This window comes from Mesoplodon densirostris, chromosome 13 (genome assembly GCF_025265405.1).
Source record: "Mesoplodon densirostris isolate mMesDen1 chromosome 13, mMesDen1 primary haplotype, whole genome shotgun sequence".
Lineage (NCBI taxonomy): Eukaryota > Metazoa > Chordata > Mammalia > Artiodactyla > Ziphiidae > Mesoplodon > Mesoplodon densirostris.
This window is the reverse complement of record NC_082673.1, coordinates 55,677,189-55,694,620: the sequence shown is the minus strand read 5'-3', so window position 1 is coordinate 55,694,620 and position 17,432 is coordinate 55,677,189. Positions and strand designations below refer to the sequence as shown.

Genomic DNA, 17,432 nt, shown 5'->3' with positions numbered 1-17,432 from the left:
ATATAGCTGAGTTTTCTATGGAAAAGTGCTTTTAGTTTATTCTGTACAGATGACAGCCAATATTCTTAGACTCTACTCAAAGGGAGAGATGATATAGCTAACTTGCTATTTCTCTGCTCAGCACCATAGTCATTAGGATGATTTTGGAGGTCTCATGAACCATCAAATAGTTTACAGAAATTACTAGCAGATGGAAAAACAAAACAAAACCAAATCCTGCACAAATCCTGCTAAACTTAGCTAAGAGACTTTCAGTCCAAGTTGGTTGCTAGTTGTGGAGAAACTTCCACAGAAGCTTTTACCATAGGCTCACAATGATTAAAATGTCATATGAAAAGATGCATCCTCTGAAGGATATTCAGGTCACAAGGACTCTGGTCAGTCTGCTTCTCAGCCAATTTATAATCCATCCATACTGTCTATGGCTGCTTTTGCACTAATGCATGGCCCTTTAAATAAAAGTTTGCTGACCCCTGCACTAAAATCTCTCCTATCATTAAAATACAAACGACCCCAACAAAACCCTTCATCATACTACAGTTTGCTGTTATCCACTACTTCTCCTCCATCCATACCCAAACTTGCTTAAGAAAAAAAATCTTTAAAAAAAATATTTATTTATTTATTTGGCTGCACCAGGTCTTAGTTGCAGCATGAGGGATCTAGTTCCCTAAGCAGGGATTGAACCCGGGCCCCCTGCATAAGGAGCATGGAGTCTTACCCACTGGACCACCAGGGAAGTCTCAAGAAAAAAATACCTTATTATTTTTTAACCATCATTTTACTCAACTTACTCCGACTGGCTACTAGTCTCCAAGGTCTCTAATGAAACTGCTCTAAATTACCAGAGAGCACATGTCTCAGCCTCTGTGTCCCAGAACTCTCCTTCCTCAGTTTCTTTCATGGGCTTAAAAGTTGGGAGTTCCCCAGATTTCTATGCTCATTACATTGCTCTTTTCAACTCTCTAAAATTTTCTACACATTTCACTCAAAGTTTTAACAACCATATACTAATAACTTCCAAATACAAATCTTTTCCCAAAGCTTTAACCTGTTGCAACCAACTTTTCTTAGGCATATCTACAAAACACCTTGCATCTAACACATCCCAAACTGAACCAACCATCTTCCCCCAATTAACTAGCTTTTGCTTTCTCTGTTGAGAGCACCACTTTCACCATCCCAGTTACCTAAGCTACAATTCTGGAAGTTATTTTTTTTTTTAATTAATTAATTAATTAATTATTTTTGGGCTGCATTGGGTCTTCGTTGCTGCACAGGGCTTTCTCTCTAGTTGCAGTGAGCGGGGGCTCATCTTCGTTGCGGTGCATGAGCTTCTTTCTCATTGCGGTGGCTTCTCTTGTTGCGGAGCATGGGCTCTAGGCACGCAGGCTTCAGTAGTTGTGGCGCGCAGGCTCAGTAGGCGTGGCTTGCGGGCTCTAGAGCACAGGCTCAGTAGTTGTGGCGCACGGGCTTAGCTGCTCCGTGGCATGTGGGATCTTCCTGGACCAGGGATTGAACCCGTGTCCCCTGCACTGGCAGGCGGATTCTTAACCACTAAGCCAACAGGGAAGCCCCTGGAAGTCATTTTTTTTTTTTTTTTTTTTTTTTTTTTGCTGTACGCGGGCCTCTCACTGCTGTGGCCTCTCCCGTTGCGGAGCACAGGCTCCGGACACACAGGCTCCGCGGCCATGGCTCGCGGGCCCAGCCGCTCCGCGGCACGTGGGATCCTCCGGGATCGGGGCACGAACCCGTGTCCCCTGCATCGGCAGGCGGACTCCCAACCACTGCGCCACCAGGGAAGCCCTGGAAGTCATTTTTGATGATTCTTTCTCCCATCAACTCTAACCACAGCTTCTGTTGATTTTGCTTCACTTTATTTTTCGAATCTGTCCTCTACTCTGTACACCATTCTTACCACTACTGTACAGGAACACCAATTTAGAGGTTGCTGTAGTAGTCCTGTACAGTAGTGGTAAGAATGGTGTACAGAGTATAGCTTCCTTCTCATTATGCCTCCACTCCTTTTTCTACATGAATTGCCAGAGAAGCCAAAACAAAAACAAAACAAAACCCAAAGAACCCACAAAAACAAAAAACCCCCAAATCAAACCAAAACCAACCAAACAAAAACACCAAAAATCAAAAAGCACAGCACTGGGCCTCCCTGGTGGCACAGTGGTTAAGAGTCCGCCTGCCGATGCAAGGGATACGGGTTCGTGCCCCGGTCTGGGAGGATCCCATATGCCGCGGAGCGGCTGGGCCCGTGAGCCATGGCCGCTGGGCCTGCGCATCCGGAGCCTGTGCTCCGCAACGGGAGAGGCCACAACAGTGAGAGGCCCGCATACCGCAAAAAGAAAAAAAAAAAAAAAAAAAGCACAGCACTTTAGATTAAAATTCTTCCATTATTTATAGGACAAAATCCAAGGTTTTTTAAAAAAATTAACTAATTAATTTATGGCTGCATTGGGTCTTCATTGCTGCACACGAGCTTTCTCTAGTTGTGGTGAGTGGGGGCTACTCTTCATTGTGGTGCGCGGTCTTCTCTTTGCAGTGGCTTCTCTTGTTGCAGAGCATGGGCTCTAGGCACACGGGCTTCAGTGGTTGCAGCACGCACGCGGGTTCTAGAGCGCAGGCTCAGTAGTTGTGGCAGACGGGCTTAGTTGCTCTGCGGCATGTGGGATCTTCCTGGACCAGGGCTTGAACCCGTGTCCCCTGCATTGGCAGGCGGGAAATCCAAGGTTCTAAACATGACATTCAAGGGCTTGTAGAACCTGGTTTCTGCTTCCCTTTCCAGTCTCATTTCTGACCACTCTTTGCTACACATTCTGCTTTTACCTCTGGGATGCCTTTGCTAAAACGCCAAAGTGCTTCCATAATACCTAACACATTATAACATTACTTTTATCTTCCAATGTGCCTGTCTCCCTCCTCTCCTCTCTAACTAGACTGTAGGCTCCTCGAAAGCAGTAATTGTGTCTTGTTTCTCTATTAGCACAATACCTGACCCATGGCAGATGCAATTAATGTCTGTTGAATAATAATGGCCCTAGTATCTTCAGAGCCTCTTTGACTTTTCCCCCTTCTTTCTATAACCAACCAGTAGAAAAGTTCGATCAGCAGCTTAATGTCTCTTGTAAATAACCACTTCCATTTATTTTTCAAAGCTATCAACTTAGTTCATTATCTCCTCCCAATTCATGCAATAAAAATAGTACAAAATAGCCTCCCAAACCAGTCTTCATTTTTGTTATATCCAGCCTAATATTTTTCAAAAAATTTATTTATTTAGGCTGTGCCAGGTCTTAGTTGTGGCACACAGGATCTTCATTGCAGCATGCAGGATCTTTTTTAGTTGCGGCATGAGTGATCTTTTTATTTATTTATTTGTTTGTTTGTTTGGCTGGCTGTGTTGGGTCTTAGTTGCGGCACATGGGATCTTTGTTGCCGTGTGCAGGATCTTCGTTGTGGCACATGGGATCTTTTTTTAGTTGCGGCATGCGGGATCTTTAGTTGTGGCATTTGAACTCTTAGTTGCAGCATGTGGGATCTAGTTCCCTGACCAGGGATCGAACCTGGGCCCCTTGCATTGGGAATGCGGAGTCTTAGCCACTGGACCACCAGGGAAGTCGCGGCATGCAGGATCTTTTAGTAGCAGCATGAGGGCTCTTAGTTGCAGCAAGCATGCAGGACTCTAGTTCCCCGACCAGGGATCAAACCCGGGCCTCCTGCATTGGGAGCTTGGAGTCGTACCCACTGGACCACCAGGGAAGCTCCCAGCCTAATTTTTCTAACCCTAGCAATGATTAGGTTATCCCTAGTTTAAAAGCTGTCAATAGGTTCTCATTACTTCTAGGATTCCATAAAAATGTGGCAAGGTATATATATCACTCATTTCATCTATTTATTCATTTACTGAATGTGAAGCATGTTTTGTAGCTCTAGTTTATAGAGCTACAAAAATAAAAACTTCATGGTCCCTTTCTTTAAGGAATGAAGCCTAGAAAGGGAAGGCTGACATACAAACAATTGATCCTACCACCAACTGATTCCACACGTGTATTATACCTCTCCACCAAACATGTTACTTTCCTGCCTTGGTCCCTTTTTCATAAGGTTCTCAGCCTTATCTTGCTATGAAGCTTTCCTTAATTTTTCACTGAGAACCAATCTACTCTTCTCTAAACACACTAAGAGTTGGTAGGCTGTTATAATAATTCTGATGAGGACAGGAATTGTGCGTTTTTTTTCTTATCAGTATATAATAGTGCTTTCCACATAGTAGAATCCTCAATAATTTGTGGAAAGAAGAAACAGTGATAGAGAGAAGGCATGCGGACATAAGATGACTGAAGCAAATATAATTAGAATGTCTCTCTGAAGCAACTTTACCCCTAGATATATTTGTAATACAGAATGTAACCCTTCATAATTCCAATACAGTTGGTTGCACAGAGAAATAAACATACCCGCCAATCCCTTTACTCACTTTTTGATCATCAGGAATTGGTTCCTGGGACTTTTGAAGTGAAGCTCTTTCTTCATCTACCCAATTTCCCCACTCTTCTGCTGGCGCATTCCAATCAGAGCTGGGATCAGCAGAAGACATACCATCTAAAATTTAACAGTGTGAATTAGGTATCTGTCACTTCTGCCAAAAACTAAATGCAAAACCCAAAATTCCTTAGGTTGAACTAAGCTGTAATTTTAAACTACTGCTCTTCTTCCTCCCAAGTACATTTTAAGAGCTAGGAAAAATGAAAAATACCCAATAACATGACGGTAAAAACCTTTGCCCAACTTCTGCTGGGCACATTATATGACTAGATGGAATGTCTAAGAAACTCCAGAAAACTTATGAATTAACCATTTATTCCACTCTCGCTACTTCCTTTATTATCAAAGGAAGTTTATCCCCTGAATTTGCTTTCCTTTCACTGTTTATGTGTAACTTCGTCTAGGACTTGGTCATTTTTTCTGATTCGTCCCCTCAGGGTGTAAAATGAGTCACTGGCTAACAGGAGTGCCGAAATCACGCTCCTCCCTCCTTATGAACTGTTTATCATTAGGTTCTTCTTCAAATTCATCAAGTCATGCAAAATAGTCAACCTCTTCTTTTTCTCCTCTTTTTAAAAAAATACTTTACCTTCTTATATTTTTTTCAGATTATTCAATGCTACTTTTATCTTTCGAAAATATATGAGTCACTTTCAGGGCTTCTATCACCCTCTTCTCAAGAATAATTTTTTTTTTTAAGAATAAATTTCTAATCTAGACTTCCAAATTCTTTCACGCTAGGCAGCACTGAATTTTTACCTCCTTTGGGAAGCTATCACTGGCTTATTCTAAAAGAGAAAAACAATCTTTGGCTTTACCCTGGTTAGATAAGTAGCTCTCAAAATTAATTCTTCCCTCCTCTCCCTGGACATCATACACATCCATATATACATCTATAATAACTACTCAAAGTTAACATAACAGAACTTAGGCGTTATTTCTAAATGGTTAACAAGTCATTCTAACATTGCTCTTTATTGAAAAAAATCCAACCTTTCCCCAGTTAATGCCAAATGCTACTTTTACCAAATATTAAATTCTTAAATATACAATTCAGTCTGTTTCTGGAATTTCTGTTCCATTCATCTATTCCTGTCATACAAAATATAACTTACAATACATTTTATTATCTAGAACAAATCTGCCTGCATTACTCTTATCTTCTTCACTATTCTTATTTTTCCACATGAAATCTATTATTTTTGTTTAGAGGAGAGGTATTATTATATGACCTCATGAAGACTTTTAAAAAAATCTATGTTTTGTATAAATATATTGTGATCTGGAAAAATGCTCATAGAATAAAAATCATAGACAAAACTGCCTGTGCAACATGATCTCAAATTTGTAAGAAGAAGAGATAAAAGAAAAGAATACATTAATAATAGATACATCTTAACAATGGAGTTATAGGAATTTCATCTTATTAAGTACTTACTAAATACTAGAACTTGAGCTAGACAGGTAACAGAGGTACAAAAATGAGTATAAAATAATCCCTCCCCACATGGAGCTCACAGTCTGTCTACTCAGGGATGAAGATAAGTAACTACAACAATTAAGTCCAGAGTGACAGATTCTGTCACGGGAAGTGCGAGAAGGGAGAAGAGGGGCTGAACCAGTAGAGGATGGGGAGAGGCTGAAAACATCATAAGCAAGAATTTATGGTCCAGTGGAGGAAAAACATGGAACAAGTGATTACAGTGTGAAATGTGTTACAAAAAAGGAAGTCCCTTCCTATATTTCTAAATTTACTACCATGAGCAGGTATCCAGAGCCAGTATTACATAGTAACAGCATAGAGGTTAAGAGCATGTACCTCAGAGTCAAACAGACCTATATCTGAATATTGCTCTACCATTTAATAACTATGTGATTTTGGTCAAATGTCTCAATCTTAACTGGCTATGTACCAACCTCACAGGATTGTTGAAAGGATTGTATTAGATACATGTAAAGCAGTTCAGAGCAATGCAGTAAGTGCTCAATAAATGGTACCTACTGCTTTTAATATATCACCGATGACATTAACAATAGAAAGACAGTTTCTAAGCTATCAGGCATACACAATTAAGAATTTATTTCTCCCAATCCTGATAAATCTCTCAATAAGATACACTTGGTTATGTTTTAATGTAGAAGTCATTTTTATAAGTAAATATGTATGTAGTACAGGACCTCCCGTACTAGAAGTATGGGACTTCCTTGGTGGTCCAGTGGGTAAGACTCTGTGCTCCCAATGCAGGGAGCCCGGGTTCGATCCTTGGTCGGGGAACTAGATCCTGCATGCATGCCACAACTAAGAGTTCACATGCCACAACTAAGAGATCACATGCCACAACTAAGAAGTCCACATGCTGCAACTAAAGATCCCGCATGCCGCAAGGAAGATCCCGAGTGCTGCAACTAAGATCCAGTGCAGCCAAAAAAAAAAAAAAAAAAGTATCTAGTAGACGTCTGGAACCAATTGCTCATCTTACACCAAGCATTCATTAAAAATATTATTAGGAGATTTGAATGCCAAAGCTGTCAATTGTTTTGCTTAAACCTCACAAATAAGAAACCCAGATTCGGAAAATTGCTGTCCATAAGCCAGGTCTCTTAGGGCTTCCTGTCGGAAAAAAACCTTTATTTTGTCAACAACAAAAAAAAAGTTTAAGGAAGTGAATGGGCACTATTTAACATATAAACTCTTTTCTTAATAAATATGGTGGTGGGGGCGGTGAGGGATAAAAATCTAGTAAAGTACTCGGTAAAATTATCTTTTTTGTAAAAGGCTTAGACAGCCATAAAGTTTGAGGAGTAACTGTAGCCTATGTTTCAACTTCTATCAGAACATTAATAGAAGCATAAATCTCTACAGGCTTTATAAAGCTTTATGGTGATTTTTCCACATTTATTGATTTCAGGTTGGTTTTTATATAATTTTTAAATTAACTGGGATCAAATAAAAGTACTCCCCCCCACCCTCCCGCTGCCTCTCACCCCCAACCTGTGAGATTTTAGTTCCCCAACCAGGTATCTAACTGGGGCCCTCAGCAGTGAAAGTGCAGAGTCCTAACCAGGGAATTCCCCAAATAAAACTACTTTAAAACAACAGATCAATCAACTAAGCCTAAAAATTGTCACCAGGAGACAACGCATAATTCTTAAGGTTCATGGGCCTAATAAACCTTAGTTTATTAGCACCAAGTATACATATACTTGGTGCTAATAATCTTCTTAGTTTCCTTGAAACTATGTAGTACAGTTTCATTCATAGTATAGTTCCCTCCATTTATAGAGTAATTTCTCATTTCTTAAAATTCTCCCATTAGTTTGCCAAAGTCTTTCTGAAGAGCTTTATATTAGCTGTCTTTTCAAAATGGTAAGGAATTTGTCTCTCCATTGAATTTGCTTGTGAAATAATGTTTTAGGTTTAAGCATCCCATAGCTATTTTCCTTTTTATCTCAGTAAGAAAATGGTTGTCAGCTGTTTCTGGTCAGAACTTAATTCAGCATTAATTTTAATAAAATAAAACAAATATGTTAGAAAGAATTTCTCTAGTGTTTAAACAGACAATTTACAAATTAACCCCACTGAGTAGACTGATTATGCTCTTAGAAGAATATCATCAATAGCATCACAGCACTTACTGAATAATTTACCATGCATCAGGCAGTGTTCTAAGGGCTTTATAAGTATTATGTCACTTAATCCTCTCAACAAGTCTGTGCGGGAAGAAATATTATATTTACAGATGATGAAACTGAAGCACAGAAAAACAATGAAGCTAAGATTCGAACCCAGGGAGTCTGTCCTCAAAGCCCAGGCTCTCAACCCATTCACTATGCTGCCGTTAATTCGTTCACTCTGGTGAGCCAACAAAAACAAAATTCTATTCAACATCTGACTTTTTACAGTCGTTATGATAATATTGTTCCTTTATGATCAAGATAATTGAATGATTAACATCTGTCTTTAAAAAACATTACCTTCTATACTTTAGCATCTTTAACTTTATTTAAAAATTTTTTTGGTCTCAATGCGTGGCATTCGGGATCTTTGTTCCCCAACCAGGGATCAAACCTGTGCCCCCTGCAGTGGGAGCACAGAGTCTTACCCACTGGACTGCCAGGGAAGTTCCAGCATCTTAACTTTATATTCAAGTGCTTGGGTAAATTCAATGCCTTTCTGCTAGATAATGATGTTTATGCCTCAAACCAGAGGGTCAATATATTAATCGTATCACATTGTTAAGTGTAAACATAATATATATATACTTTGTGGATTAGTAATCTCAAATACTTCATGAATTCTATAAATTTAGAAGGAATAACTAAATTCACTGAGCACCAAAATTAGCAACATTAAAGAAGATAACACAAAAAATAAAATTCACAAAGAAAATGAGGTTAAAGAGTAACTTTGGACTGAAAAGACTGCCAATACAGCATAACAAACAAAAAAGGTGGTCTGATACTTAAGTACAGAGTCCCATGGATATGTTTATTTCAGTCTCTTATTTATCAGCCAATTGTTTTTCATTATCACAAGAATAAAAAGATAAAAGTAGAGCTATTCTTTCCAAGCAGGGAAGCCTAGAGCCCTGTTTGCTCCATTTTTCTCAGCTTCAACCCACAGCTGCCCAAGACACCTCAGTGCTATTTTCTTACAATCACTCCTCAATTCCATTTTGCACATAGCAGATCATTCTTCCGGAAGTACAGACTGTTTCCTCCCCCTCCCCCCACAAAACAGTGCTTTCACATCCTTGTAATACTTTGTATTTATCTGATACTTTATAATTTTCAAAGAGCTTTCATGTTCACTCCCTCATTAAAACCTCATAACACTCTATGGAAGTAGACATGAAAGATTATTTGCTCTGTTTTACAGGTCAATTAATCTAGATTCCAAGATAAGTGACAAAGTCCAAGACATATGAGGTACTACGTTTTAAAGTCAGGACTAGAACCAGGATCTACCTTCTAAACTAGTACTCTGACCCTTGGCTCCCTAATATTTAGCCAGCAATTCAAGGCTTTTCACAATGTGGTCCTTCCTAATATACCTTTCCAACCTCACCTACCTCAACTGTGCTTCAACTAATCTAACAGAGACTAGTCTAAGACTAATCTTTGGGTTGTGTTGCAAGCATCCCTTCATGATTACAATCATCATCGAGGTTGTACCATGCAGTGGTTAAGAACATGAACTCTGGGGGCCAGACTACCAAAGTTTGATACCAGCTCTTCCACTTAACTGTGTGGCTGGGGAAAATCAGATAACTTTTCTTTACCTCAGTTTCTTCAACTGGAAAGTGTGGGAAAAAAATAATACCTACCTCACAGAATTGTACTAAACAAGCTAATAATATGCATAAGACTTAAACCATCTAGATCAGTGCCTGGCACAGTCAGGTGTTTGCTTTTATCATTAGTACTACTGAACACCTGTGTATAAAACACTGTACTAGGTACTGAGGATAAGGAAAGTCAATGAGAGTTCCTGTTTCCAGAGGGTTTTAAATTCTAAGATTTAAGGTTGTGGAGGGAAAAAAAAAAATCTGTTGTTTTTTTTTTTTTAAATGAAGATGGTATGAACTTTCTGAACATAAAAACCATATTCTTCTTTTTCCCTTCCTCTTTTTTTGCAACTCTTGCCTTTAACTTTCCTATGCTTCTACTGGAAATTAGACTAAGAAAATGGTTTTCTACCAATATAAAAACGTGCATACCTCATGAATTCAAAGCCATTCCTGTATATTCTATTTACTCTATTATATTAAAACTAGGAAAAGAAATAAAATATTCATTTAAAACAATTTAAAAACTAGACAAACTACAGAGCAATTATAAGAAAACTTCATGTTTAAATATTGCCTCAATCATGAAAAGTGAATTTAGTTTTAATTCTACAGGTATTCAATAGTCAGTTTACAAGTAGTACACATTTGGTATTAAACTATATTACTATGACCTGAAAGGTGAGAAATTAGGATTAAAATTAAAACATAAAGCATGAATTAGGGTGCTAGAAAGGAAATTCTGAAAACAAAAACAAAAACAAACTGATAATTTTTAAAAGGACATACTTAACCCAGACCATTCATCATCGATATATGGTTGATTACGGCTAACATCCCACTGATAATCAGAAGTGGTAGACTGAGAAACTGGCTCAGCAGTAGACCCTTAAATGAAAACGAATGCAATAAAATTAAAAATGGAATTTGCTAATGATGTTTCATAACAATAGTTCTATACTTTGCACACGAAGACTTAATTATTTTTTATTTCTCCTAAAAGGAAAACTGCAGACATTAGAAAAAGAGTTAAGATAAAGAAAAGCAGAATTGAGGGTAATTTTAGATTAAGCACGATAATCACTGGATTGAATTCACTGATCAGAAATATATTTTTTCCCTAGTACCAATCCATTAGATTTTGTCTTTTATAATATATACTTCAAACCGGGTTATCTACAAATTTCAAGTAGTCAAAGAAAAGTTGTTTTATTTTTCTTCTTCATGAAAAATAATAAAGCATAGAAGAAATACTGGAAATTTCAGGGTATGCCTATATCCTTAGAACCCTGAAGGACAAAACTAGAAAAATGTCTGAGCTTGCTAGAACCTTCTGCCTAAGAAAAAATAAAAGAAATAGATGACTATCTAGAGATGTGAGGCAGAAAGAAGCCAAAGAGAATAAGACAGTTGTGCTGGTGGTTTAGAGACCAAGGTAAGTTCAAGTGCACTTAAAAACAAGAGAATATTATCTTCTAAATTTTTTCTGTTTTTACTTTTTTGGGAGGTGGGGAATAGGTGGGGTGAGTGGGGTCACACAGTCCTTTAGCAATATGATGAAAGCTGTGGTTGGACTACTGTCCAGGACTTACACAAAATTTTGCATATAAATTAAAGGATGCCAGGTCAAAAATCCTTGGCTCTATAGCCATAAATTCGTTTTAGAATAGAAATGTAAAGCAGTGGTTTTCCATCAGGGATTATATACCCCAGACTTTCTGAATCAGAATTTGCACATGTTTTGGAGTCCTTCTTAGGTGACTGTGATATTCACTTTGCATTCAGAGCCACTGATAAAGAAAGAGTTAAGAATACCTGTTAGTATAAAAGACACTTCCCCTCACAAAAGTCCTTACTCACTTATAAATTTTCACTTGGTTATAGATGATCTTACTAGCCTTCCACTAATATGCTTGAAATATACTCAAAACAGTTATATATTTTAAATATAAATTTTGACAAATGGAGTAACCCTATAAAATTCATATATAAATAGCACATTAGCTGCTTAGAAAGACTACAGTAACACTGTTGCTATTTCTTTAGCAGCTTTCTCTGAATATACGAATAGAATAGCATCTGTGTTGTACAAAGTCACCAAATGAAGGAAGAAATTAACTTGTACCTCTGGAACTAAAATGTAGCCTATGAGACCAAGGGTTGGCAAACTACAACTCATAGGCCAAATCTAACTATCTCTTTTTTGTATGGCCCATGAACCAAGAACAGTTTTTATATTTTTAAATAGTTGAAAAAAAAATCAAAAGAACAATATTTCAGAACCAGACACATTCATTTGGTTTATGTATTGCCTCTAGCTGCTTTCCTGCTACAATGGCAGAATTAAGTAGTTGCAACAGAGACAGTATGGCCCACAAAGCCTAAAATATTTGCTATTGGGCTCTTTGCAGAAAAAGTTTGCTAACCTCTATTCTAGACTAGGTGACTCCAGACACTGTGGAACTACAAGATTAGTACTGGGTCCATGAATTCCAATGTGAACCAAACATTACAAAACTAAATGTGTCCCATGTTTATGTAGTATTTGTTAAGTATATATAGCATCTATATTATTAATAAAAGGCATATCCATGTAAGTAATGCTGAATTATAGTAGTTTAGTAGTAATAATTAATTTTCTAACTCAACAGATACTCAGAGGGTCCACATAACCTGAAAGCTATAAACTCATGATGAATAAGGGCAGATAGAAATAAAACGCCAAACTGCAAGTAGAATTATGGTAGGGGTAAACTAGTAACAGAAGAGTGTCATGACCTTGAAGGGAAGGCCTTCTATTTGCATTCGTCTGTGTGCCAACACACTTTCAGTTAAGCTAGGCAACAAAATCTTCCTATCTCCACCACAGAAAGGAACTAAGCCACCTGCATGTAAGAATTTAGGTCTTTCTTTATTAAGGCCTCTGCTACTTTATACTGTATATCTATAATTTATGTGGATAGCAGTACTTGACTCTGATTATTTTTTTCAAATAGCAAGTGCTAAAATTAAACAGAAAATTTTTTTGTTAACTAAATGAAAGACTGTTTTCACATACCAGAAACAGCAGAGTTAAGTGTGAGAGATGCAAAAGAAGCAGAATTCTGTTCAGAGGTATTCATTCCCCTATCCACACTAGACCAAGCAGCTGTTAAAATAAAGAACGTCACTTGGAACCTTCAATTTGCAATGAAACTTGAAAGATACGTACAGATTTATAACTATGATAATAATATTTAAAGATACCCTTAGAAATCAGAACCACCTAATATGGCAATAGCTACCATTTATTGAATGTCTATTATGTACTGGGCTCTTTACACCAATTACTTCTAATCCTTAGGGCAGCCCTGCTAGGCAAAGTTTCAGAGCAGTTAAGTGACCTGCTGACAGAAAACACCCGAGCCATGACTGGAACTTAAACCTACTTTCCAAGCCCATGTTCTTTCTCTACTACAGCAAGCTACCCGATCGCCTACCACAATTAAGCTACTAGTTTGGATCAGGCACTGAAACTTGGTACTTCACACTCATTATAGCCAATCCTTACAACTACTTGAATATGGGATTCACACAGCTTAAATAACTAGCCTAATATCCATAAAAGCTTGTATGTGGAAAAATAGGGATTCATACCAAATAGGTCTGTCTTAACTAGGAACAAGCTCATTCCACTACACCATGATATCTTCTCAACATTTTAAAGCAATTGCCTACTTACGTATGAGTATTTTAAGGAACATATATACATCCATGAGACAAGTCACATCTGTCTCTTCTCAGTAACTCACTGCAAACCTCATTTAATATAGTTCCCTTTCAATTTCAATAAAGGTCCTAATCCATCTAGGCAGGAACTCTAATCTGCTGCTTAAGTTTGTCTATAGCAACACTAAGCAAGTACTACCAACTAATTTATGTACTAATTATGAAAATGCTACATAGGTTTTATAAGTAAATTGCAAATATCTCAAAAGGTCATGGTTCTTAAGATTACTTGATAAAATCTGACCATTTCTTTTATTAAGTGTGAAAGGATGCTTTAGAGCATAGAAATTTATGCTTTTATTACTGCCGAAAACGAGGCTAGGAATTTAGGGATTGTCTCTTCTTCCAAACAAATTTTGATATTTCTACACAACTTCTGGACACTGCAGGGGAAGAGGGGAGAACAAGCTGAAGAACAATATTAGCAAATGATATAGAGTCTGCTTCTTAGGGATGTTAGTCAACATGAGTTTTTCTAAGCTTACAAGTGATGGGAAAAGCAAGTAACATGCAAAGAAACAGTTCTTTCTACTTAAACACTAAAAACTGTAATTTCTATTGCTCCCCGAAACTAAAATAAACCAAGCAAAACATATCTGCAACAAGCACAACAGAAAAGATATGTTTAATGCACAAAGAATTACAACTTAAAGCACAAAAAACAGAGGCCATTACACAAATGGGCAAAAAACACGAATAGACAATTTACAAAAGAAACAGAAATGATCAAGAAAGTTGTGAAAAACACTCAACCTCATTAGTGATTTTAAAAAGTTAACCAAAACAATTTACGTATTTTTTCCTTATCAAATTAGAAGAGATTAAAAAAATAAGAATACTCAACCTTGGTAAGCATATGATAAATGGCACTCATACTGATGCTGACAGGATAAATTAGAATTCTCCTAGAAAATACTTTGACAACATGTCGTAGAGCACTGTAAACATTCATATTTCCTTTAATCCAATAATATCACTTCCAAGAATCTATCCTAAAGAAATAACCCCCAAACAAATATATTCAATGCAACGTCATTTACATTTCTTTAAAAAAAGAAGTTACTTCTCCGATAATACGGGAATAGTGAAATAGTTTATGCTATGCTTACACAATGTATCACATGGTCATTAAATAAGATACTTACAGAAAGTAAATGTTTGCGGCACAATATTAAGTGAGGGAGGAGGAACACAAAAATGCATGTATGATTTGGATTGTGTAAGAAAACCAAAATGAAACCCACAGAATTGTACACAGGAAAAAAAAAAAAAAGGACCATAAGGAAATGTAAAAAACAGTGGTTGTCACTGGGTAATGTGATAACAGTGGGTTTTTCCTTCTCTTTTTGCAGTTTTCCATATTAAATATGGATTTCTTTTCTATAACACATGCACACACAAACACACCTGAAATTAAGTTGCTTTTAACTCGATGGCTCTCAACAGAAATAAGCTTCTCACTACTAGTCTTTATTTTTAGAATCCAGGGGAAAAATTAATTACAAACAGGCATTTTGTAGACTGTAAAATAATATATAAATTGATGCTATAAACTGCACCTCCATTTATTATTTTTATTTAAACTCAATAGTAGAACTGTTGAAATTAATCAAAAAGTCTGCTCACACATTACTCTTATTACATCACTAAAAATACACAATTATATCAGTTAGCTAAACTGATAATCAAATGTGATAAAAGTGAAAGAATTAAATAAAGAGTAAATAATAAATGCTATTATTCACTTATTTAGTTCCCATTTTGCTCCATGTGAAGGATGTGAGATGAGTTAATCTATATTCTTTCCATATAGCATGACTAGTTTTTCTACTAATGGATCTGTTTTTCATTCTTGGAAAATTTTAAACGTACCAGATGGGCATTTTAAACAAACTTAAAATTTTCTAACAGTTCTTACCAATGCCAGAAAATATTGATCGGTCACTCCAACTCCTTCCCCAGTCTTTTCCATTTGCATTAGCATCTCCACCGTCTTGACCCCAAGCAGATGGTTCAGTTTTCCTCTTGCCTGCAGAAGGAGGTGAAACAGAGTTCCACTTCTCCTCACCTGCACTGATCTGTGAGGAGAGTTTTACCGACTTTTCATTCCAGCCTCCTCCATTTACAGTGAGGTTTTCATTCAATCCTGAAGAAACTTAAAGAAAAGAAAATAAAGATTAAAAATGGATACACGACTCCTTGTTAAAACTGGGATATTTTCAAGTTTCTATAATTGTTTGATTTATATTTATATTTTTATTTATCCTCTAAATAGCTCGAGCTTTAAAGATAAAATGAAGAATTTAAAAAGTGACATGACCACCATAGATGACTGTTAATTTAAAAACTATGAGTAGGTTTGAACTTAATATATATACTAATAATATTTTCAAAAGCAGACTGACTTGCTCAAAAGAAGTACAACAGAGCAAAGAAGAAAACACATATTCTGGTATACTCAGAATACTCACCCACTAAGAACATAAAGACTTCTCCTTAGTTACATGCTCTTTCCTTAAATATTTATATATATATAAATATATATATATATACACACATACATATATATATATACATACATATATATCGTATAAGGCAGTGATTCTAAAACCTGGCTGCACATTAAAATCAAATGAAAAATTTCTTGGGCTTCCCTGGTGGTACAGTGGTTGAGAGTCCGCCTGCCGGTGTAGGGGACACGGGTTCGTGCCCCGGTCCGGGAAGATCCCATATGCCGCGGAGCGGCTGGGCCGGTGGAAAAAAAAAAAAAAAAAAAAAAAAGCCTTGAAACAAACGAAAAATTTCTTAAAAGTAGACACTGGAGCCTCAGCCCAAACCAATCAAAATCAGAATCTCTAGGGATAGAGTCCAGGCATCAGTATGTTTGTGTGTATACATTTATATGCAGGTATATGTACACATGTGTATGTATTATGTGTATATATATATATACACACACACACAAATACACATAGGTGTGTGTATGTAAGTACATGTTTCTTTTTATATACGTGTGTGGTTTTCTAAGCTTCCTAGATGGCTGTAATGTGTAGCCAGGATTGAGAACCATGAGAATGAAGGCTGACAGTGTTAAGAACAAGCCTGAAACGAGAAGGTGCTTCTTCATTTGTGAATTTACTTTTTACTACACTTTAGTTTTTAGGTAAGGTATATCATTCTCTACTTAATTCAATCTTTATCATAAACTAGTAAATAAAATATATTTTCTATTTGTGAAGTACTGCACAACTCTATACTATAGTCCATTTATTATGAAATATTTGATACTGTTCAGGAAGCAGTTTAGAAGATTATAGGTATTAAGGCTTCTTATTTAATTTCAGGGGTAAAGTCTTTAATCCCATATATGCCTATATCAAACCCAAGTCCAGAAAAAAAAAATCTTTTTCTCTATTAGCTTAAACAATGCAAGCAAGAATCAAAATTGCATATAAACTATTAACTATTAATTGCATATAACTATTAAAGAATGTTTTTACATATAGGGGAGAGGGAAAAACAACTAGAATATACCAAAGACTGTTAGAAGTGGGAGTGATTTTTCTGTTTGTTTATTTTCCAAAATCTCTGAACTGTGATTATGTTACTTTAGTAATTAAAATCATTTCTAAGCCTTTTTTTTCTTTCTGTGTCATTCATGTGAGGAAAGAGACATACATATAAGTTTCTATCTTGATGGGCCTTCAATTTAAGTTACATGTAATTTCTCTCACCCTGAAGTGTAGAATCTCCTTTTCCAGACTTAAAGTTGCTAACTTGAACATTTAGATGAGAATCACCTGGTTGAGATAGAAATAA

At 36.7% G+C, this 17,432-nt stretch overlaps 1 protein-coding gene across 2 annotated transcripts in view; it reads right to left on the bottom strand.

The window, feature by feature from the left end:
* The window catches only part of MTDH (metadherin), a 56,502-nt gene that overhangs the window by 9,998 nt on the left and 29,072 nt on the right, over positions 1-17,432 (bottom strand). The window contains exons 5-9 of one of the 2 annotated variants that reach the window (XM_060115569.1): positions 17,348-17,413; positions 15,532-15,768; positions 12,904-12,993; positions 10,635-10,733; positions 4,490-4,614 (exon numbers count right to left, since the gene is read on the bottom strand). In XM_060115569.1, coding sequence (XP_059971552.1) covers positions 4,490-4,614; positions 10,635-10,733; positions 12,904-12,993; positions 15,532-15,768; positions 17,348-17,413 — 617 coding nt within the window. The remainder of the gene's footprint in view (positions 1-4,489; positions 4,615-10,634; positions 10,734-12,903; positions 12,994-15,531; positions 15,769-17,347; positions 17,414-17,432) is intronic. The other variant, XM_060115570.1, reaches the window with a different exon arrangement.